Genomic DNA, 24582 nt, shown 5'->3' with positions numbered 1-24582 from the left:
CGATCTAATAATGATCAAAAGCGGGGCAAGTCAAATAAAAAAATAGATATACTTAACTTTATAAATTAATGGGTGCTATTTGTTTTTTTTCGAAGTAACTTTGCAGTGACTTTCTAGAAAACCTCCTATTCTCTCGGCTTTTTGTATGCCTCCGAAACATGTTTGCAAAATTCAACTATTCCACCAAAAATAGCAGTGAACTCAGCTGCACATGAGTGCAATTTTATTAAGTAACTTATGGATGACAAACAATCTTCTTCAATTGAAAGAATATCCTTACTAGTGTTAAAATTTGCCAGCTGCATGTACTTCGGCAAACCGAATGTTTGAGAAATGGCTACTAAAGATCCACCGGGATATTTATTCGTAAATGAATTGAACACTTCAGAAAGCACCTTCCATTGACTCATTTTATATCTTACGCGATGCCACTCAGAAATTTCAACTTCACTGCTTACTATTCTCTTGAGTTCTTCATTTGTTAGTGGTATTTCTGAAACAAAGTAGCGGAAGGACGCCTTTTTACATGTTCTTCTAACTAAATTTTTGCTGTTTGTAATATCAAAACCGTTTTCTAAAAATATAAATTTATTGTTTATACATTCCCATATATATTCCTCGCAATTTTTTATAAATTCTTGTGTGTTATCTGATACCTTTATCTTTATCTCAAAATCATAATAAAAATTGAATCTGTTTGAATTTCTAAGTCCGTGATCTCCTGTTTCATTTTGATCTATTATTTGTTCAAGTATTACCCTATGCTGAGCAAGAGCGATTCTTGAGACAATATATTTATTCTGTAAATCAATTTGAGTATAATGTGTTTGTTGTTCGTCCCATCCCATTGGGATTGCAGAAGTATAGTAGAGTTCCATAGCATTATTGCAAATTCCTTTTATCACTTCATCATTAATATTTGCTGCTTTTATGGTATAAGGACTGCCTATTGGAGTCAAAAGTGCCGTTTCGAAAGCAGCAATGCAATTTTTTACAAAACTTCCAGGCTGATTAAAATCATCAGACTCCCTGAAGTCTACGACAAAACTCGAGAGTGGTAATTGACCATAAATTTGTGGATTATTTTCTGCACTAAGCTTATATCTTTTGATTGACTCCTGGATTGCCAGCCACTGCGATCTTCTTAACCTTGCTCTTTCAATTGAATAGTGTTGATTTGAGACATAACCATCCTCACTAACTGCCTTGTCACAGTCCATTGTTGTTTTTGGGTAAAAAAACCTTCCAAATACATCTCTACATATTAGATCCCTTGAGTTCTCATCATCAGTAACCCAAATGTCTAGTTCAAAATAACTATTCTTCTTGTCTTTTATAAACTCACTTAATTTTTCAATTGAATTTAAACACATTGGCATGAACTCTTTTTCATTCGCACCTACCCAGATTATTTCATGGGGGCCGGAGAATGCAAGTATTTCTTCGGAAGTTATCTTTGAAGCAATTTCTCTATTGATAACATTTGGAAACAAAAAATATGACAAAGTATTTTTGTTCTCAACTGACTTGAGTGGTGTAGCATTCCATACAGATAAATTCATACCTTTTCTTGTTTCTGTAGATATTTTTTGACTAGATAACTCTTTTCGAATTTCTGTCTTATCCTTCCCTATTTTTGGAAGTGTGGGAAATTCTAAATCAACAATACACTTTAGTATTGTAAAAGTAGTTAAAGTAATTTCAGGCTCTTCCGTAATTGTTATTTCCGGTTCTGGATCAAATACGGTCTCCCATTGATCAAAGAATATCCACTTTGGCATTGGTCTTTTATAATACCAGTAAACGAGTGAGGCACCAAGGTGACATGCAAAGTTTCTTCTCAATATTTCGTCTGCTTCATATTCTATGTTATTCCTTATTCCAAATATTATTTCTTCTCTACATGTATTCTCAATTATTGGTTTAATTGATTCTTTATTTGATGTTTCACCAGTTTTCCTATTTTTAATTAGACCTTTATCTACTAAAGAGTGAATCATTTGACTACACCAATTCACTAGTCCTGGATAAAATAGTGTTGACCAGGGATATGTATGATTAACTGGGAACTTTGGAACAGTTTTAATGTCTTTAGGTACAATAAGATCTTGTTCTTTCAATACTCCTAAAATATATCTGGCCATTATATTTTCGTTAAAGAATTCAAACCCATTATCTTTTTTTTTCACAATATTCTCAAAAACCACAGAAAAAATTTTTTCTATTTCGGTGAAGTTGATTGTTTCTGAAGTTAACTCAATAGGTAAATATTTTGACATCAAATCGAAAACAGGAAGGCTGTTTCCAACTTTTCTCATTTCATTTGATATAAAATGAATTCCATGTTGCTCAGAAACCCTTTCGAAAATGTCAAAATAAGTTGTTTCGAACATTTTAAGTCCAAGCTCAACTGGTATTTGGCTTGATTCGTCGGTTAACGCTTGGTGAAGAAATATATTATTAATTAATTTGGGAATTTTGCTATCATTCTTCCCAAAACACAAGTTAAAGTTGACTATATTCATGGTTAGAAAAGAACTGAAAATAGAACACGATGTTTCATACCCATTTTCAAGCAAAGTTATAGCTTTTTGCCCAATATTTTGTGCTTTATTCTCAGAAGTATTTTTTGATTTAAATTTTTCGTCTTCCTTTCCCTTTATCAGCTCATTCTCAGTTATACTCTGTATGTTCTTGTTATATTTGATAATAGGTCTTATAAATTCAATGCACCAAGTATATAAATCATCAACTTTTAAACTTTTAGAATTACTTATATTTATTTCAGGTTTAATAGGCATTTCATATATCAATTTATCAATCGAAATACCAAAATTTGTTGAGAATATTTTAATAATAAATGATTCGATCTCACCTGTATTTAAAAATAAATCGCTGCAACCCAAAATTGTGAAATTTTCATCTACTAACTTTACGACAGCCTTTGAAACTGCATTTCTAACTTGTTCAGGAGACAGATCACCATTCTTTTTTTTAATTATTTCAGGACCAAACTTGACAAGATTATAAATCTTCTCGAATGTTTGTATTTTTTTGGGATATAAAAATGAACCAAAATATCCGATACTTCTTCTCCATGCATTAAGGTACCTTTCATATGGATTCTCAATTAAATATGGTGTTATATTTGACCTTGAAGTCACCGATTCTCCTATCTTTCTCAATAACTTTTCTTCTCTCTCTTGAATTTCAAACTCTTGCTTACGCTCATCTAACCTTTCATAGAATCTATTTTCTCTTTGAACCAATATTCTCTCAAAAATTATATGTACCGAAGAAATAAAAATATTCGGGAGAACAGAGTTACACAATATTTTTGCGTAGTCTTTATAAGTTTTGATGGATTTTGATCTCAATGGATTGATAAGTTCAAGCTGATTGCTACCATTACTCTCTGATTTTTTAATAAATATAAAAGGAGTTTTTTTCTTCTGAAAGAATCTTATTATTCTATAACAAGAATGAGTGATCTCGTCTTTTTCCCTTGGTATTTTTTTTGGAAGTATATCTAAACTAGGTACTTCATTTTTGGGAAAGTTTGCTATCCTAATTCCATGTTTTTCATTTAATATTTCATTTGAATATTTCATCGACTCCCAAAAGATATATGCTTGAGTTGACACCGGAAGAATTTTTGTTTGGGATAGATATGCAGGGAATTTTTTAAATGCATTGCTAAACTCACTACTCGATGTTAAATTTTTAATTTCACCCAAAAACTTATTCCGGTCATAATTCATTATTTTTGAGATATCTTTAGGTACCTCCTTGAATAGGGGGAAATTACTTATTTCCGCTATTTTAGAGTCTGGAATATTTGAATTTAAAAAAATATCCTTGCTTTCAGAATAACCTCTAGATATTTGATCATTAGGTCTCAAGTTTTTTCCTATTAGAATGCTATCAGGGTTGTAATATTCAATATTGCTAGCAACATTTTTCTCTTGAACACTAAAATCACCAATATTTTCATCTATCCCAACAGATCCATCAACTGAATAATCATTACTTTTTTTAAGCACCTTATACTTACCAAGGTCAGATTTTATTCTATTAAGTGTTGAAAAGTTCATTGCGTCTGCAGTAGTAATTTGATGTGGAATTCCTTTTTTATGACCAATAACTCCAAAATCACTAATTCTATTGTCTATATGTGAACCATTGAACGTGGAAAAAAAGGCCTCCGGAAAATCAAAATCAAAAATTGTGTTATATACACTTTTTGGTTGTGTAGATTGAAAAATATTTTCAATTGCATGTTGAAAATATTCCTCTCTTGCTCTTACCTTCATTCCTATAATTACACCTTCTTCTAAATCTTGCTTGTTTTGAGAATTAATGTCTTCGGAATCATAAAACCCCCTTTCTTTAATGAATTCAGGTGCACCTACTAATAAACCTCGCTTTCTAATCTTCGTCCCACTGTATATTTCATCTGCAAAGGGGAGGGTAGACAAATACCTCATTTCAATTTCTGCATGCTTGCGACGTGAAGTTGCTTTATCATTTTCAAACATTGAAATTCCTCCCATAATTATAGGGTCATTTCCTAGGTTGATCCCAGATTTACCTAGTTCCTTAATATATATTATTACTGGCAAAAACGCCACTATCTCACCACCACACAAAATTGTTGTGTACCTTATTTCATTTGCCACACGGTTATTTATTATTCTCATTTCATCATCTCCTGGATCATCTGTATCCTTAATTATTTGGAAATCATCCTCAATAATTGGAATAGAATCACTACTCTGAATTATTCTAGTTCTCAGACGTAATGGAGCACCTAACAGTTCTCCTCTCATAAATGACTTTAGCATTAATTCAGTATTTTTACCGAGGTAAAGAACAGGTAGCAGTTTTAAATACTTTAGTTTGTTAAATTCATTGGCTGAAAATGATTTCAAATGTTGTTTTATAAATTTAATTCCACTTTTTGAATAATCCTTTCCATCAACACCACATGTTAGACGGAACAAAGTACTTTCTTTTGTATCACCTGTTTCAACTTCAAAATTTCTTGAATCAGTCAAATTACTCCCAGTTACAAAACTAGTTTGAGTCTGTATTGATTTACTTAGATTTTCACCAATTATAATACAGAGTTTCAAGTAAAATACAAGAACAAATATTGAAAACAATATGTAATCATTTACAAAAAATGTATTGTTTCTTGTTCTTTTTCGAATAATCATTTTTAACACACAAATAACGGGGGCATCATATGTTAATTATTCAATAATACTCCAATAAGAAGTATAAGAGAAGTTTTTATTGCGAAAATAAATGGACTTTTATACAAATAACATTTTTGGCTTTAAAAGATTAATAAATAAACCCGCCATGATTTTTTAGATTCATAGTAAATTGCTTTTTTTCCATGTAAATGTGAGCGGCAGAGGCCACAAATGTTAAATATAAAGTAATCAGACCAAATTGAAACATCATAAATATTTGATTCAATAATATTGTTGTATATATGAAAATTAGTAAACTAGGGTAAATTTATCGTGATTAATGTGAACGAATTTATATACAGAAAAATTTAAAAATAAGTTTGTAAAATCACAATAGTATCATATAATGTGTCCAATTAAAGTCTCTATTAAATATTTCAAATTATTAATTTATTTGAATTATTTTATTAATGCAATTTTATTTATTTATGGAGCAGGTGTTGATAATAAATATGATACTTTATCTTTTGAAAGAGCAAGGGCTATATTTTCAAGACCAAAAAGCAAATATGGGAATACTGATAAGTTTGAAATGTGGAATTTGGTAGATAGAGAAATATCACTTCTAAAAAAGAAGAAAATGCTTCCTGTGATTTATTCATATGCTGGAGGAAGGGAAATGTTTGCTTCTGTTGAGATAATGAAGGCCTGTGAAAGACTTTTGTCTAGAATAGAAATGGATTGTTATACTCCTGTAGTCATTGATGATGATTCAACTATATTTGGTGTCGAAGTAGACAATAGTAATATTCAATTTTGCAATAGAGTTTCAAGAGAAATTCAATACTGTTTGTTGCAATATGGTGCAGATGTTCTCGAAATACCTGCTCTTGCAAGTTATTTCGCACATATAAAAAAATGTGGGGTCGATAAAGTATTTGTAGATCCTGAGGCAAAAGAAATATTGAATGATCTAGCAAAGTCAACTGCTCAAGAGAGTAGTTCGTCTCATCCAGATGCAGATATGTCATTTTTATTGCTTTCTGGAGCAGATGATCACACTAAGTATTTAGTTTCCGATCCTAGAAGGGTTGAAGCGGTGAAGAGAAAACTTGTGACAATTCAGCCAAAAAAGACCAAATTAGCTAAAGAACAAGATAAAAAAACCAAAATTGATATTAAACAAGAACAAAAGAGAATAATTGCACGCCCAAAAAGAGCTACTCGTCAATCAATTCATGGTAAAGTCTCTGGTGCCAAATTACCGGTTTCCACAGCAGGAGTAATAACAAAACAATTGGCGTCAAAGAGGTCAGCTGGGGTTAACATTCTAGAATTAATAAAGCAAGGGAATTTGTCTGAAAAATTTGATTCTATAGGATATGAAGCACAATTAATTCTTGCATGGCAATCAGTTGTTGAAGCACAAAAACAATTTAATGAAGATTCAGATTATGAAGTGAAAGATCTCCCAAGCTCTATAAGTACTTCTGTACTTTATCAGGCATCCCCAAATTTCTCTTTGTCAAACTTTCAGAATTCTTGTCTAGAGGTCATTTTATTCAGAAATTCTCAAATTGAAAAGGGACTAATTGATGGAAAACAAACGCTGTTTTACTTGAAAGATGGGGAAACAGTGATTACAAGTAAACATATTCTCAAAACGGCTGCAATGCAACTTTGCAAAATAGCGCAAGAGTATTATCTACCAGATATAATTAAGAACTCAGATAAATACATTGACAGATTGCGAAGAATTGAAGTGAAAGATAGTGTTGAATCTGATGTACAAGATGAACATTATAAAGAAGAATCCAGACCTGGAATAAGCAAACAAAAACTAATTAGAGAAAGGTTTATTGACTCCTATAAAAAGTCTTTAACAAAAAGAGGTTTGACTCCGTTGTTAGCAAATGAGGATAATGTTTGGGCTGAATTGGAAAACTGTAACACAGGAGAATGTGTAAGTGATATAGTGTATGAAAATCTAAGTCATTGGTTTGTTCCAGTTGGGAGCATCATTTCTGCAATTTTTAGAATATCTTCAGAACATTATTCTGATTCACTAGTGATTTTTGATTTCACTCAACCTCTTATCACTAAAGTTGGAAATATTTTTGACAATTCTGGTGAAACGGTATTTGACCTTTGTTTAAAATATTTGGAAACTCTTTCTGATAAAGGAAAGTTAAGCCTCGTAATTGGAGGAATATATAGTGATATCAGTTATCTCTTCCGCGAGCTTTGCAAGGAGGTATCTATTGAATTGAGCAAAAATGAAAGCTTTTTAACAAATAAACAGTCATTAATAGGGATTTTATACGAACTGGAGCTACTATTCTGTGGTGTTTTGGGAGTTCCACCAAAAGGTCCTTTGGCCAATGCCTCGGAGTATAAAACTGAATTAGAAATGTTATCATCAGGAACAGTATACAGTGGCAGAGATATTTGGGCTCTAGAAGAGTGTACATCATTATTACCTGAGCAGTTAAACTATTTACTTTGTTTGGATGCATTTGCAAACGGATTTATTTCTCACTTATTTCCGGGGTCAAAAGAATCTGTAATCCCTATTACACTATTTTGTAAAGCTTTCTTATTGATTGAAAAGGATATGAATGATCCTTACAACCCAGATAAAATGGGTGCCTATCTTACCAATGTGATATTAGAAAATGGTGTTTTCGAATATTTACCATTTAAACAAAATCCAAATGTCAAGGAAAAAAAGATAATAACCAAGTTTTTTGTTGAATTATGCAACCAATTTAAAAAAAATCATGAAAACCACTTTTATATTGATCAAAGCCATATTCACGATTCAATTTTAAGAGTTCATTCAATAAGAATATGTTCAGCACCATTATTTCCCTTCCTTCCATTCGAAATTAAATTTTATCCCATTGACAAAAAGCTTGTTTCATCATTAGAACCTTATGGCTTCAACACCAACTTGAAGAGTATTATTTCAAATACAGAAATTCAAGCCTGTTTGGGAGTAGGTTATCATATAAAAAACTATTTACACGTGCTCGCTGCTATAGTAGAAGCGTTTGTAAACAATTATATTGACCTTAAAAAGATTGGTACTAACAGCATTGTTATCCCTGTGAATTCTTTATGTTTGTGGTGGAAACATCCTGTAAAGTACTCTTTTGGAGATGTATTGAGTAATATACTTCCCTTTATGTCAAGAGATATTGTTGCAGAATATGTATTGAGATATTGTTTATTGATGGAGAGCGTAAACTTTCCGGCACAAATTACTCCAGAAAAAAGAATTGAATTTATATATTCAACTCCCCAAATATTTTCAAACAGAGCAATAGATCTACCAAAAAACGTCATATTTCCGGAATTCAATCCACCAAATAATGTATTTCTTGAATTAAAATACTATCTACGTAAGGACGTAATTGCTTCATTCAATAAATTTGAGGCAGAAGAGACAGAAATAATAGAAAATAAATTAACATTCGAGGAAGTTTCCTCTTTGTGTCAGTATTTAGATGAATGGCAAGTTTATTTATTAATCTCTTTCCAAAATACTGTAACTATAGTCCTAAAGGCAGTTCTTTCAAAATTATATTTCAATACAGCATTCGAAATTCCAGTTGTGGAGTTGTGTAATTGGGTTTCAACTATATTCCCAAAAAATTTTGTTGGTGAAGCTTCTGTCACTGCCTCAGATGCAGGTAATGCACTCGAAGATATAGTTGGTGATAAAGTACCCTGGTTGCAAAAATCTATGGGTGAATACTTGATGATGACCTTTATAATCTGGGCACAAACAGCATTCCTGTTAAGGGTTGGAGAAGTGAGAATGAAAAAAATAAATAGAAACACGATGGATCTATCTGATATTAAAAAATTATTTGATAAAAGAATAACTTCACTAGTTGAAACTCCGGAAAATCCTAAAATAATTACAATGGACCAAGTTCACTTTGTTTCCAGACTTAGATTGAATCCATTTGTTGATTCTACAGTTGGATTAGTAGATCCAGAGCTCGAATCTAGTTGCGATGGTTTATGGGTGGTGAATTTAATGATTGCTTTTAGAGTATATTTCTTGGCATTTCAGAAAAAATTTATTGAACCTATTTTTCATGGTGAATTTGATCCATTTATTATCTGTGATATTGTTAAAGAAATAGTAAAAAACAAAGTTTTCCAAAATGGGTTCGGAGACAGCTTCTTCAGAGCGTTTAGAGAACAAAAATGGGTAAGTAACAAACAACTAGTTCGTATTCTTGTAAAAAATGCCACAACATGGATACAAGAAACATTTGACTTGCCAGGTATTCCAACATATGATGCTTCCCAGTATAAAGATGAAAACTTGCTTGAATGTTATAAATTGAGTTTTACAATGGAAAACAGACCTATTGCTTCATCAATAACGTTCAGTATTGATGAAATTCATCCAGAAGTTATACCTGAATTCAAAATTACTGATTTCCCAACACTTTCCTTAAAGTCAATAGAGCCATTTTTGATAACAAGAGATCCGGTTAAATTCTATAACATTGATGATTGCATTGGGCTATCTGACTCTGAAATTAGAATGCTTGTCTCACTTAGTTCTTTCCTTGAGACTACTTCAAAAGGACTGTTTATTTCACGTGTTCCAACACTCTCCCCAAAAAGGGGACTCCTTGAAGAATTGCAATTTGAATTTCCAATTAGTTCAATTTGTAAATGGTGGTCATTTGTAAAAAGTACTAATACCAGTCCAAATTATGCATTAGAAAGGAATTGTTGGAGTTCTGTATTACAGAAAAAGGTCAGTGAACATTATTCTGAAATAACAAAAACTAATCCTGAAATGAATTTTTCTTGGAAAGAATGGTTTACTGTTCCTGTTGCAGAATCTTTGCTCTATAGTTTTTTCAAATCAGTTTTAAGAAACACTGAAAATGATATATCAACAACCGAAATTATCGCTGAACATGGTTTTTTTGATCAATCTCATATTAGAAACATTGTTGTGATCGAAGACTTATTCAAGACAAGTTCAAGCTACAGATATACTACACCATTTCACAGATCACTGATTGATATTAAAAACTTACCATTGAATTATTTTGATTACCTACATTTGCCTGCAGAAGACTACAATTACATATCACATCTTCTAAAAACTGAATATAAGAGGCCAGTAAATTATTCGGAAATAATGGTTGGTCGCGTTCTTCATCAGTCAGAAATAAACAAATGTGTACATATGGCATTTGTAACGAACAAATTATCAAATCTAGCAATTAATAATATGTGGAAGATCAACGTTTCACATCTATTTGAATCTTATAAAAACTATAGTAGTTCAGATCTTTCATTTTCAAGTTGGATTCAACACTTTAGGCTGTCAATTTCAAATTCTGCTCTTTCAGTCCGTGCAGCGTTTATTGTCTATTTGAAATTCTTAATGGAAGAAGCCAGACTTATAAACATCGAGGATAATGATAATAATATTAGAGAAACAGCCGATAGGCAAATTGAAGATTATTATTCAAATTCAATTAATGTAAAATCGAGTTTCACTCCAAATCCAACGAAAATCAATTTTCCTCTGTTTCAAATTAATGATAACAATGAATTTTCAGATCTGAAAATGGAGAAAAAAAATTTATCCCCACCACCTATGTTAAAGTTTAATAGGTTTAAGGGAAAATATTGGAGAACTAAACTTACATTGTCTGCAACAACAGAAGATCGTGGCATTGAAAAAGTTAAACTAATTCCTCAAATTTGGCCTTCAATAGGAAAAATTGAGATTCCAGAGGAAAACAATTTTCGAATTATTTCAGAAGCCAAAGTCTACTCTAAATACAATTGTAATGGGCTGTCAGTTTGGCAGATAAATAGAGCAGTATATTGGGCAGGAATGCTACAAAGATATATTCATAAAGGTTCAAGGTTATTAAAAGATGACTATCTTATGATATCAAAGGTTGCTAAACAGTGGAACGTTAGACTAAAACCTAGAAAATTTCCTGCAATGAAAAATGTGGACGTCTATAACAGGTCGTTTAACATATTTGATATGTTTTTCTTCTACAAAGTCATAAATTACTTTTATAATGAAATAGAGGATACTCAGTCCAGTATAAACAGAAAACTGAATAGTTGGGAAGAAGAACACGATAACTTACCATATTATTTAATACACCTTTTTAGGTGTTTATTCGCAGAACATTATATAAATTTGACTTATTCGCATATTGTGATATTTTTCAATGAACTGTTATTAGAAGAAAAGAGATTAATAAAATTAAAGATAGGCCACGACAGCGTATATAGGACGGATATCGAAAAATTAATGGTAGTTTATCATGCACCATTATTCAGTGAACCAAATAAATTTGTTTACCCAGGAATTTTCTTTGAATTAAGGTCACCACTACCAGTAAGCTGGGATAAAGCAGTGAAATTTGAAAGTATAGTCACACCAATTATTTCTACCAGAAGCAACAATGTTAACTCATCAGAAAATATGTATTATATTAATGGTCAAGTAAAAAGTGAAATACCTCTTAGAGAAATTGGTCGCATAAAAAAAGAATATGATGGTGTAATCAGTGGTAAATTCCTTCAAAACCTCCAAATTGATTACAAATCACCATTAGAAAAAAAAATTGAGGCAATTATTCAAAAAAGTATGCCTTTATCGGGGAAGAAGTGGAATAGTATCAAACAAGCCTACGAAGCAATTAGAATAAGTGAAAATAGTATGTACTGGGAACATTTATCCCTCACTTATACGAATGGTTTAGACTGGTTTGCAAAATTTTCGACTCTTATGTCAAGAAGTACGGTTTTTACTGAAACAAGCTTCTTGGGTTCTATTATTGAAGAGATGGCAAAATTACTACCTATAGAATCAAGAGATATTCTTTTTACGCAAGATCCGACCATACTACCCACCATGTTTAGCAATGTTAATTTGTTTGATTTAGTTTTTAAAACTCGTGAAAATCCGGTGGAAACTCTCGCCGAAATTTGTAAAATTTACATGAGTAAAACCGGTCCAATTACTCATTTAATCAGTTCTGTCATTAAAGGCGAAAATTTATCAAAAACACTCAACGAAGAATGCAAAAAAGCTGTTGATTTATGGGAAGGAGTTCTACCGTTATTTAACGTGAATATCCGTGAGATATTCTTAATGGAATTAATAAGACGTATAAAGCAAGCTGATGCAGAATTGGGAAGTAAACTTATTTGGCCGACTAGTTCCAGCCTATTTACATTAGAATGGAGTTTGTTCTCTAAATCAGCTTCAAAGCATATAAAACTAAATCAAAGTAGTGGACTTTACAAGTTCCATTTTTGGGATCCTGCATTGGTTCTAAATACCTTTATAACACACGCAGAGAGTAGTGATTTGTATGCTAGAATGAATTTTACTGAAGCGCAAATATTGGAAATTTCTAAAACCCCAGCAATTGAATTATGGTCTTGGATAAGCACATTTCATTCTCCTATTTATAGTACAGATAAAATATTTAATGCCGAATTGATAAGACGGTTATTTATTTCATATATAAATCCTATCGATCTCTTTAATATGAATAAAGCGGAAAACACTGAACTTGAAATCTCACGGATGAATACAATATTTGTACATTGCATTAAATGGTTTGACAAAGCAAAAATTTTACTTGGACAAATAAATTCAATATGTAAAGAAATAGAAAACAAATACGGAAAAACTATTATTTTATTATATTCCAAACCTCATATTTTTGACTTTATGTATAATTCACTGACTTTATTAATAGAAAAGCATCCTGTTTCCGATTATAGTAATCACCTAGCTACTGAAAAAGTATATAGAACGCGACAAACTGTTTATGAATCAATAGAAACAGCAGCACATAGTTATGGATTTCCGGATGTCATTATGGTTACTGCCTTGGAATCTGATGTTAAATTAAAGGTATACTTCGATAAAAGAACAATGGGTGTACAATACCTACAACGCGTACCTGCAGAGATGTTGGATGATCTTATAAAGAGAAAGATGTTCGTCTTTTCTGATTCGTTTTTCCTAAATAATGTGGTTATCAACTATGCATTTGCAGATTCACTCAAATATTTGCGATTAAAGACCAATAAAAAAATGGAATTGGAAATAGAACAAGATACTAGTTTAGATGATTTAAAAGATCAATGTAAATCATGGATCGGTACTTATTCTAATTCAATATCAGAGTTAGATGAAAAAGAAGTGGAACAAAATAGTATTCAAGTCGTAAAATCTAGGAGTGGAAAAGACGGTGGGACGGTAATAGATCTAACTACAAATGATGGAATTCAAATAAGAGACGCCATCTGTACAACATTTTCTGAGTTGATCTCTCTGAACCACAATATCTTTTCAATGAAAAATAAAAAACTATTTAACCTCAGATTAAAAAATTTAATTGCAGAATCTCAAAAAGTAACGTTGGAAGACAATATTTTGGGTTGGATTGAAATTAATAAGATAGTTAGTTTATGGTCCAAAGATTATTCATTAAGAGTTTCTTCTAATTTATTCTCAAATGTAATTTTAAAATTATCAGTTAAAAATCTGACCCAAATGGTTCAATATTCATTTAATGACTTTGTTAGAGAAACCGGAATTAAGAGATTGAATTTCTTCTTCAACTATGAATTAATTCTAAAAACAGCAATTGAAGTTGCATATAATATCGGCTTCTTAATGGTAATAGAAGACATTCCCCAATCTGACATTATCCCAAAAAATGAAGGAATCGAGAAATTAAACCCTGAAGAAACAATAAAGATCTGCATCTCCGCCCTTAACTATCTGAGAAAAAATTCACTGCTGGAATTAATTAGGACAAATCAAAAGCAAAATGGAGAAAAAATCAACTATCAAAAATTATTAATTCAAATATGCAAGGGTGTGTACTCCGCTGAAAGTAAAATGTTTGAAAACTTTGTGGAATCAAAGTCAAGGAGAATAGAAATTATCAAGGATTTACATAATAGAATAAGTAGAATAGATAAAATGGAAACATCAACTTCATTTTCATTTTTCGAAACTGAAAATGTGGAGCCATAAAAAAAAAGATATTTTTTTAGATAAAAATATTATTACAGGTTAAAAACATTATTTGATAATTTTTTACTTTTATAGCATTTGAGTATACTTGTTATTAATACTAATTTTCTTTATCTTTTACATGTATTTTAAAAATTATACCTAGACATGAGATAGGCGCGCTTAAATCATTGTTAGACACAATCACCAGTTGAGTGCAGTTTGCATGAACAGATTTAAACGAGTAACTGTAAATCACAAGCTCAATACACAAAGTCAGTATATATTTACACTTTAAAAATTTATTAAAATATGAGTGCTAAGGATGTCAAAGGTTTGACTCGTAAGGTCTCAGGAAAGTTCGTATTTGACAAGAAGACAGCAAAGGGTTCAATTGTTTGGTGTGATTCTGCACCTTCAGTCTTAAATGATCCAGATAGTCTTTTTGCAAAATGCATCGTCCAAGGTGAATCCACCGCGGAGATGCTTTCTCTCAAGGAAGTCGATTCCAATACAGTTTTTGAAGCAAAGCCTGACACATGTTACATTGCTAATGAACCCTTCGATCCAAATGCATATCCAGATATTGGATTGGTCCCTTTTACAACAATACCCTGTGTCCTAGATTTCTTGAAGCAGAGGTACTTAGTAAACCAGATTTATACTACAGCTGATCCGTTACTTGTTGCAATCAACCCATTCAAGGACGTTGGACTTGTAGGTCAGGAAACTGTTTTGAGTTACCGTGATTCGAATGATGTTTCTAAACTACCTCCTCACGTATTTTCCATTGCGAAGAGAGCATTTGATAATATTATGAGTGTTTCTAGATGCCAATCGATTTTGGTTTGTGGTGAGTCCGGTGCAGGTAAAACTGAAGCAACTAAGCACGTTATGAAATTCTTTGCATCATCAAAGAGTGGTACAATGGACCTCAAGATTCAAAATGCAATTATGGCTGCAAATCCAGTTCTAGAAGCATTTGGTAATGCCAAAACAATACGTAATAACAACTCGTCAAGATTCGGTCGTTTTATGCAATTGCAATTGGGAAAACTTGGTGGCATTGAATATGGTGTTGTTCGTAACTTTTTGTTGGAAAAATCTCGTGTAATTACTCAGGATAGTCTCGAGAGAAGTTACCACATTTTTTACCAACTTTTGAAAGGAGCAGAATCTTTTCCAGGACTAAAGGAAAAATTAAAGCTCAGGCCATTGAATAAATACAAATTCATCAATCCGCAGTGCCTAGATGTGGACAATATCGATGATGTCCAGGATTTCAAGGATGTTATGGAAAGTTTTAAGACAATGGGTCTTAGAAACGAGCAGATTGAGGACATATTGTCTCTGGTATCAGGAATATTACTACTTGGAAATGTTGAGATAGAGCCTGTTGATGTCGGTGGAGGTGTTGAAGGTTCTAAGATTGCAGACTCAAGTAGACAATCATTTAATGATGCAATGGAACTTTGCAAATTGGATGGAGAAGCAGTAGAAAAAGAAATTATTGTAAAGATTTCATATGCAGGTAAAAATGTTATTGAGGGAAGATTTAGACCGGATGAAACAAGAATGTTAAAAGACTCATTAGCAAAGGGCCTTTATGATAAACTATTCGACTACATTATTTCTAGTTTGAATGAGAACATTAAGCCACCACAAGGCTTCAATGTATTTTGTGGAATGCTAGATATCTTTGGATTTGAAGTATTTAAAAACAACTCCCTTGAACAGTTCTTCATTAACGTTACAAACGAATATTTACAGAAAAATTTCACGGACATAGTTTTTGAGAAAGAGCAAAAATTGTACAGCAGTGAAGGTATTTCTTCTGCAAACTTGGAGTTTAAATCAAACAAGTTGGTTCTAGAGGCTTTATGTGATAAGAAAAATTCAATCCTTTCCGCTATGGAGGATCAATGTTTGGTTCCAAGTGGCACTGACGAAAAGTTTTTGTCTGCAGCATATACTAACTTAAAGAATAATCCATGTTTAAAACCTGCGAAAATTAGTGGCAACGTGAATTTTATTGTGAGCCACACCATTGGAGACATTCAATATTGTGCTTCTGGTTTCTTATTCAAAAACAAGGATGTTCTAAGGGCAGAACTTGTGGAAGTTGTTCAAAAATCTTCTAATGAATTAATTTCTAGTCTATTCAAAGGTGTATTTGTTGAAAGAGGCAAAATGGCCAAAGGTCAATTGATTGGATCTCAATTTATCAACTCTCTTGGAACCTTAATGTCTATCATTGATGAAACTGAGCCACACTTCATTAGATGTGTCAAACCAAACGAGTCCAAAAAACCACTAGATTGGGTTGCATCAAAAGTCTTGATTCAACTACATTCTTTATCTATTTTGGAGGCCTTACAACTTAGAAATCTTGGTTTCTCATACAGAAGAACATTCTCCGAGTTCATTTTCCAATTTAAATACTGTAATATGGCAATTTCAAATGACAAGAATACTGACCCGAGAATACTTGCAGAAAAAATGCTGCAAAGTACGGATATTCCGAAGAGTTCATGGGCAATTGGAAAAACCATGGTATTTTTGTCTAAAGATGCAGCTAAAAAAATGGCACAACTTCAACGCGAGAAGCTCGCTGCATTTGAACCACTTGTACAATTACTAGAAGCCGTATATTTGAGATACAAGTTGCGCAAAGAATTTAGAAAGAATCAACTCAAACCTCTAACGAGAATCCAAGCTCAATTAAGAAGAGTACTAGATATCGAGGTCTCTGTAAATTAGATTTTGTTGTTGCAGTTTTAGATGGTATACCGAATATCAATTCACCTACATTGATGTACCTTGTATGTGATTGTTTAGAAAACATAATTATGAGTCTTTAAGAAAAGTGTCCAAAGAATTCTGCAAATTCAGTGTGACATGTAGAAAAAGTCGTCAGAAGAGTCAATAGTCAAAATTCCCTAGGAGTTAGTTTGCATCACTAAATTAAACTGAGAGTCTTTAAGTAGTTGGATTCGTATTAGAATTAACTAAAAAATCTTGCCTAATATGAACAATATAATAATTCATTACATATTAAAAAATAATTAAACAAACAATTTTTTATCAAGCCCTGTTGCACAACGGAAGTTGTAGGAATTAATAATTAGTTTTCCATAGTGACTTACTGCGGGATTGAATGCCGAGACCGATGTTTGAACTGAATTTGAAGAGCTAGACGCAGGGAATAACTGCAATTTTGAAGTATTTCCGTAGCCGTTCTGACAGACAGTACGGATATCAGACGCACTACCTTTATTGAAGGGAAACCGATTGTCGGGGAATGAGTTTGAGTGTTCTTTATGTGAATAAGCTTGAGATTGAGAGTTACTGTTGTGCTGAAGGCCGATTCCTGATGAATTATCTGAGGCTCTATATGAAGAGTTGTTTATTCCAAATGAAACTGAACGGTTTGTTCCTGAAGAAAATTGTTTCTTAATTCTACCTGGGAACTGCTCCACCTCGTCAAATTCACTTTGCGATGCTGTACTGCAATCGGTCTGGTTATCAAAGGAAGGTCTCTGGTTCAAGAGTGTCTTATGTCCAGTAAATGAATACCTATTTCTCACACCATAATCAGTATTTGGATTCTCGTACCTTTCAGTTCCGTAAAGAAAAGATTTCTGATCACTTAATTTACCAAGTGTGGAATTACTTAGAGATCTCCCCTGTTGAGAACTCCCAGTTGAATTCACGTCTATATCAGTAGTAAATCTTGTGCAAGACTTGGAGACATAAATATTAGAATTTATTGATAAATTAGGAAACGAGACCATTTCATTATTCCTGTGTCCACTCTTGTGTATATTCCAATCAAATTCCCTCAAATTAGAGGAATGAGTTATGTGTTCTGAACGCAGATCCTGATTTTCAATGTAGTTCCGTGAAAAATATGCACCCAAATCATGGGAACAACTGTTTCTAGAATTACGACAGATACACCTACCATCAAAATACTTAAACTCGCCCATTTGGAATTGTTCATTGGATTTCTCGCTCATTTGGATATTCATAATATTCATTGGTAGAGAAGGTGGTATAAATGAATTGGTGGCAGACTCCATAATCAGATTTTTGTGTAATTCATATTCGGTTTCTGTAACAAAGAGGTGGAATTTTATTAACCTAAGAAAGTAAATTTCGAGAGAATTGAGTTCGCGTGCTCCAACACCGGAAATATTAGCATAAAACGCGTTGCTAAAATATACATCATCAAAAAACTTTGTTGCTAGCATAATAGCCGTAAGAATTACACGATGTACATTCAGTAATGTCAGTGAAAAGCCCCGATTTAACTTTATAATTCGCCCAACGTAAACAATTGCTAGAACAAAACACTCATTACTGCAACAAAAATGTTGGGCAATTCTCACTAAATACGCTCTTATAGGTATAGGAGGAACACAGACAGAATGAAATGGAGTTAAAGAACCTACGTCACATGCTGATGATGAATTGGACGTAGCAATTTGAGCTAAGAAAATCGAGAGCGCGACAACAAAACCGGGTTCTGTATTTGTAGTTTCAGTTCTTTTTGAAAGGGCACTGTGAAACGACCTACGTTCATTGTTAAATGAATCATTATGAGAATCAACACCATCGTCGCAATTATTTCCATCTGATGAAAATAGAAACTTACTACTCTTACAGCTGTCTGAGTAGTTTAAATTGTTAGTTAGGTATGAGCTAAATTGGTGGAATCCACATTTTGAATTTGAGACTGAATCTTGTGGAGGTCGAGTAAAATGAACTGGTTGAAATCCAGATAACATAATTTTGTTATTGCCATAACAAAGCAAAGTATGGATGAAAGGACCTTGCTTGAATTTTTAAAGATAATTCAGGCAGGTATTCATCCAAAATAGTATCTCCAGTAACCGGAATAATAGGTCTCAAAGAGACCAACTCTAACTCTTCATATATGCCCCCTTGGACAAATTTAAAACGTAGAATGTATTCAGAAGTCAGAGGAAAGTGTTGTAAATCTCCAAGTAATGTTACTTAAATGATTTAGCTAGTCTCCTATTTCCATCTATATCTCCCCCGAGTCATTCTAAAATTCAACCGCATATTTTTATCACTTGGAAGATGCATCCCTTAATACATTAAATATAGTAACCTCGAGCTATTTGCGTTTTTTCCTTTAGTACGCATAAATGTCTTCAAAGATACATTACCAACTACTAAATTATAGACAGTGTAACTGTCATGTCTACAAGGCGCCGGTATAATAATCCAGGAATACCAAAATAAATTTATAACTGCATGACATGGGGAGAATAAGATTCAAATAATAGAATATTTCTATCGGCAGATCATATTGGTTGAAACGACCTTACATTAAATTCAAGGGGAATAAGATAAGTATTATTACTGCTTCATTAATTTAACACAGTAAATTGAAGAACAGGAGTCTTTCATAGTTAATTATTGCGTTTTGAAACAAGTACTATATTGTTTGGGTGTGTTTTATTATTACAATTTAAAGTCCTAGAACTTCATCTCCTTTTTTCTGGATTTCAAGTTCAGACTCTTTGTTTAATGTCATATTCTGAGTCTGAATTTGTTCCTTTTTCGCTTCGGTTGCCTCTACTTCAGAAATTAGATCATTCAACATAAATTCTAATTGATCGATGCGAGTTCCCATGTCATCTATTCTGTTAAGTATTGTCTGTGACATTGTCTTGAAATGCGATTGCATATCAGAAACTAAGTTTTGAATCGAATCCTCTGTGCATTCCGCGAAAACAGAGTCATCTATGTTGGCATTATTTCTTGGGTTTTCATCGGGACGAAAATTTTCGTCTGCCATTTCTGGAGTATGTAAATTCAATATTTATTCCGATTCAACTCTAATAAAAAGAATGGGTGGGTGGGTAAGTGGGTGAGGGTGGGGGTATAAGGAGATGGCATAGACCGCTTAGACAAAACATTAAACAGTTTTCATTGTAATAATGTTTCAACTGGAAATAGCGACATATTCTTGTACTTCATCTTCGGGACGATACATGAATCTTTTGTTTCTTTTTCTTCTGAAATTATTCCGTGATCTGTGTTTTTATGTGAGATTGACGAAGATGTCCATGTGTCGGTTGATGCTTCAGACACTATTTCTACCTCTTTACATGAATTGTTTACCTGCATATACTTGTGTTTCGATTTAATGCCTTCAGAAGAGTTGCCAATTAAACTTGGAATAGTTTTCAACGTCCCAGTCTGACTGCTAGTTTGTACATTCTTTGACTTGACTTCATAATTTTCAAATTCATTGGTCGCTGTACTTTCCGCATTTGAAATCACAGATTGGGTATCACTTTTCTCTATGGGATTCTTTAGATGCCTTTCTGATTTCGATTTCATTTGAAAAGTACTTGTTTAGAATAATTATTATTCATTTTTTGGTTTGATGAATTTATATGCTTACCTTATAATATCCGCTATTAGTATTGCATTATTGACCATGCTTTTCTCACATAAATTGTTCTTACAAATAAAGACTGCTTCTTCTTTCATTTGTCTTAATTCTGCCTATATATAACAATAATATAAAAAAGTAATCAAAATGAAAAGGTTATCTTACCATAATGATTGGATAATTTAATAATTCGTTTACAGTTGGTCTCTGTAAAGAATTCGTCACCAACATATCCATAATAATCTCACGCAAACACTTTGAATAAGAATTCTGAATAGGGGGCAACTTACCTAGAATTTAAAAGAATTAATTTATAAACCTCTTTAATTTTTTAAACATACCTTGTGTTATTTTTTCTACAAGCACTTTTAAATTTGGTGCATCAAAAGGTACTCTTAAAGTGCACATTTCATATGCGACACAACTAAAGAGCAAATATAAGTTAAAAGGCAATTATTTTAATATTTATTCACATACCCAAGTGCCCAGACATCAGACGACCATGAGTAAGGCTTAGATAAACATATTTCTGGTGATAAATAATATGGCGTTCCTATTGTTGTTTTAGCAAATGCTCCCGTATTCTCAAGTACCTGTTATTGAATTACGTTGGCATTGATTCGTTTTTTTTATTATATGACATACCTTTGCAATTCCAAAATCTCCTATTTTTAACCCATTATTCGAAATAAACATATTCTGACTTTTAATGTCTCTATGTAATATTTTTCTGCTATGTAAGTGAGCGAGTCCTAGAAGTGCTTGTGTTAACCATCTGACGATCTGTTTTTCTAATAAATAGTTTTTTAATTGTTTTTGAGTATTAACCTTCTGAAATAAGTCTCCACCTTCCGCATACTCCATAATTATATTCAAGTAATTTCCATCAACAAAAGATTCTCTAAAACATATGATATATGGATGTCTAATGCTACTGAGTAGTTTTACCTCATTTATTGCAACTTTTCTCTCGTTTTCAGATAATTTGGAAATATCGATTGATTTCATCACATAGTCTCTTCCCCTAGATATATCTTTGACGTGTACTGCTTTTCCATATGATCCAGTTCCAACCTAATAACATATTAAGTTAAATTATTATTTGAATAGCATGTAAAATATTCAAAGTGCCACTTACTTCTCTTATCTTCACATATTTCCCAACTCTATCACCTACTTCAAATCTAGAAAATTTTGAAGGATGCACTATAGATGGCTTAATATATTCTGCTTTTTTGCTTTTCATCATTAAATATTACATCTCAACAATGACTCAGATTTCAACTTATTTTTCAAAAGTGTTAACAATTAAAAAAATAATTCTCCCCACACACACCAGTCATTCATGACATAATAGATTCCAGCTCTCGAAATTAAGTCAAAGTTCCGGCCGCACAGTATTTTACATAAAAAAATATAAAATAGAATTACATGAGTTATTTAACAATTTTGGGCAACATTAAAAATTCATCCTACAAATTTACGCTATTTAAAGAAAATATTTGACTTAATTATAGTTTTCAATTTATCATGGTCTACATCAGACCTTAAAAACAAAACTTTTGCGATGTCTGATTTGGAAAGGTGCCAGTTTCTACATGGAAAATCGGTTATGAGTAGTTCATTAAGCTCTTCAAGAGATATTATATTGAGCAAATCACAAATTTCTAAAAGTCTTAGGAACATGTGACGTATACTAATTGAAAGGAGAGAATTTGTAAATGAGAGCAAATTCCTTATATCATTTTCAAACGCAAGAGCACCGTATATCGTAAACTTCTTTCTTTCTGGGTAATTAACAATGATTTGTTCGATTTTGTTAACAATTCTTTCTATCATAAGTGATAGAATAAATTCTGAACTCTGATTATTGTAATAACATCTCAAATGGTCATTGATTGTTTTAAGAGATAATGATAATGATGGAATAAATGAATTATTCAATGAATATTCTTTGCTTTCTAGTTCTGATATTTCGAATGTAATTTCCTCATGTAGGTGTACCAAAATAGGCGAAATCGATATTTTACTTAAAATTTGAAGTGAAATCTTAGAGTAATATTCGTGAACAGATTTGTATTCATTGACTGTTTGCTCAAATGATTTTTCAATATATTCAGACACCTCAAACTTATCAGAATATTTGCTTGTATTTTGATTTTCATTTCCATCTCTTTGATGATTATCTATACACATTTCAAAATATTTCAAGTCACTATAATATTCTTCAAAATCTCTAACAATTGTTTTAGAAATTATCTCAATATTTTCGATACACGCTTGAAGATTATTCAATGAATGTGTCCACGAATACTTTGAATTAATATTTGAAATACTTGCTTCTTTCCTCTGTATTAAGTCTAGTAAATGTTTGTGTGAATAGCAAGAAATAGATTCATTATTGCTTCCAAGAGAGGCTTCATAAAAAGGTTTGGAATATTGTAGGTTTTCTGCAATCTTTTTTTTTACAATATTGGATAATATGTGATTTATATGAGCAATAATTAGCTTTAGTGATTGAGCATTTCCTATAGAAATGCATCTATTCGTAGTTTTGTACAAAAGAAAAAAAATGTCTTCTACCAGAGTTGAATTAAGTATATCCTGGTCATTCCACGGTATTTCATCTGTATAATTTAACGCTTGATTGATTGAGTATAACAAATAGCCGTATTCGCATGAAACATATTTAAAACTCAATAATTCAATCCTACTTGATAATGTATTCTCATTTCTATTTACAATTTTAAGTTCCTCTACTCTCTCATCTCTGAAGTTGCTTAGATGACTATTATTTATATTCATGTAAGAATTAATCAAATCATTAATACGAACTTTGAATTTGAAATATAGCTTACATATGTATGATACCTCTTCTAAGAATCTGTCAAGTTCAAAATTAGAAATACTCATATTTAGTACGCCATTTTCCTCGATTTCATTCCAATTATTGTCAAGATAAGCAGAATATTGTTTTTCAAATTTATTGAATATTATCGAACATTGAATATCTACTTCTTCCATTAATTTCGAGTACATTTGGCGTAGCACTGTACATTTATTAAGAGAGACATTTTGATTATCGGAGTTTCCACCTTCAATTTCAGAAAAAAAATCAATAGTATTCTCTTGGCAGTCATTAATGCAGTCAAACACTGTAACAAATAATGAAGTTATCATCTCAGAAAAGTTCATTTTCTCACCTGTTTTATTTGATTTTGCTATCGATTCATTGTAAATTGCCATGCATTTCTCACTAATATTCTCCCTAATAAATTTTATGTATATTTCAAGGCCTTCCTCTGCTTTTCCAATTGGAACAAACAATTTAATAAAGTAAGTTATATCTTCTATATCCCCATTTGAAAGTGATTTGTCTAGATTATCACAAATCGTTTCATACAATTTTCCTCTTCCGCTTTCCATTTCATTGCACAAATCATGTTCAAGATTTATACATGAGTTTCTAAGGTTTAAATATTTATTTACACAAAGTGCAGACGATAAATAGTCCTTGTTAGACATTCCAAGTTTAAAATCATTACTACATTTCTTCAGGGATAAAATATTTTCTACTACTTGAATTGCAGATTGTAGTTTACACTTTAGATCCCTAATATTTCTAATTTCTGAAGGCAACTTTTCAACTCTCTGTGAATAACATTCTAAGCCTTTCTCTAGATTGCATAAAACTTCATTCCTCATAGAATTCATTTTATTCGAGCAACTATTTAGAGACTTCTGAATAATTGAAACTGATGAGCAGAATTCGTTCTTTACATCAGAATATTCGACATTATTATTGTAAATTGATAAATCCAAACTTTTTTCTTCCTCTAATATAATGGCGTTCATCTTTCTTTTGTGCATTCATTTAACAATTTCTTTTATTT

The 24582-nt window shown here is 31.9% G+C and overlaps 7 protein-coding genes across 7 annotated transcripts; 2 read left to right on the top strand and 5 right to left on the bottom strand.

Annotated features, from left to right (window-relative positions):
• Positions 1-125: 125 nt before the first annotated feature.
• On the bottom strand, positions 126-5219 carry FG379_000316 (uncharacterized protein; the record flags this gene model as incomplete). The annotated part of the gene is made up of 1 exon (XM_067325726.1): positions 126-5219. One exon carries the CDS (start codon positions 5217-5219, stop codon positions 126-128), a length of 5094 nt encoding a protein of 1697 aa, XP_067183270.1.
• Positions 5220-5607: 388 nt separating this feature from the next.
• FG379_000315 (uncharacterized protein) lies at positions 5608-14277 on the top strand (the record flags this gene model as incomplete). The annotated part of the gene is made up of 1 exon (XM_067325725.1): positions 5608-14277. The coding sequence occupies one exon, from the start codon at positions 5608-5610 to the stop codon at positions 14275-14277; it is 8670 nt and encodes a 2889-aa protein (XP_067183269.1).
• A 291-nt stretch (positions 14278-14568) lies between these two features.
• On the top strand, positions 14569-17016 carry FG379_000313 (unconventional myosin; the record flags this gene model as incomplete). Its single annotated transcript, XM_067325723.1, has 1 exon — positions 14569-17016. One exon carries the CDS (start codon positions 14569-14571, stop codon positions 17014-17016), a length of 2448 nt encoding a protein of 815 aa, XP_067183267.1.
• A 305-nt stretch (positions 17017-17321) lies between these two features.
• Positions 17322-19046, bottom strand: FG379_000312 (cyclin; the record flags this gene model as incomplete). Its single annotated transcript, XM_067325722.1, has 1 exon — positions 17322-19046. One exon carries the CDS (start codon positions 19044-19046, stop codon positions 17322-17324), a length of 1725 nt encoding a protein of 574 aa, XP_067183266.1.
• A 710-nt stretch (positions 19047-19756) lies between these two features.
• On the bottom strand, positions 19757-20086 carry FG379_000311 (uncharacterized protein; the record flags this gene model as incomplete). The annotated part of the gene is made up of 1 exon (XM_067325721.1): positions 19757-20086. One exon carries the CDS (start codon positions 20084-20086, stop codon positions 19757-19759), a length of 330 nt encoding a protein of 109 aa, XP_067183265.1.
• A 131-nt stretch (positions 20087-20217) lies between these two features.
• Positions 20218-21935, bottom strand: FG379_000310 (uncharacterized protein; the record flags this gene model as incomplete). The annotated part of the gene is made up of 7 exons (XM_067325720.1): positions 20218-20644; positions 20699-20802; positions 20855-20979; positions 21031-21113; positions 21167-21282; positions 21335-21763; positions 21828-21935. 7 exons carry the CDS (start codon positions 21933-21935, stop codon positions 20218-20220), a joined length of 1392 nt encoding a protein of 463 aa, XP_067183264.1.
• A 239-nt stretch (positions 21936-22174) lies between these two features.
• FG379_000309 (uncharacterized protein) lies at positions 22175-24544 on the bottom strand (the record flags this gene model as incomplete). Its single annotated transcript, XM_067325719.1, has 1 exon — positions 22175-24544. The coding sequence occupies one exon, from the start codon at positions 24542-24544 to the stop codon at positions 22175-22177; it is 2370 nt and encodes a 789-aa protein (XP_067183263.1).
• Positions 24545-24582: the final 38 nt, after the last annotated feature.

This window comes from Cryptosporidium bovis (genome assembly GCF_009768925.1).
Source record: "Cryptosporidium bovis isolate 45015 chromosome Unknown contig_10, whole genome shotgun sequence".
Taxonomy (NCBI): domain Eukaryota; phylum Apicomplexa; class Conoidasida; order Eucoccidiorida; family Cryptosporidiidae; genus Cryptosporidium; species Cryptosporidium bovis.
This window is presented reverse-complemented; position numbering and strand designations above follow the sequence as displayed.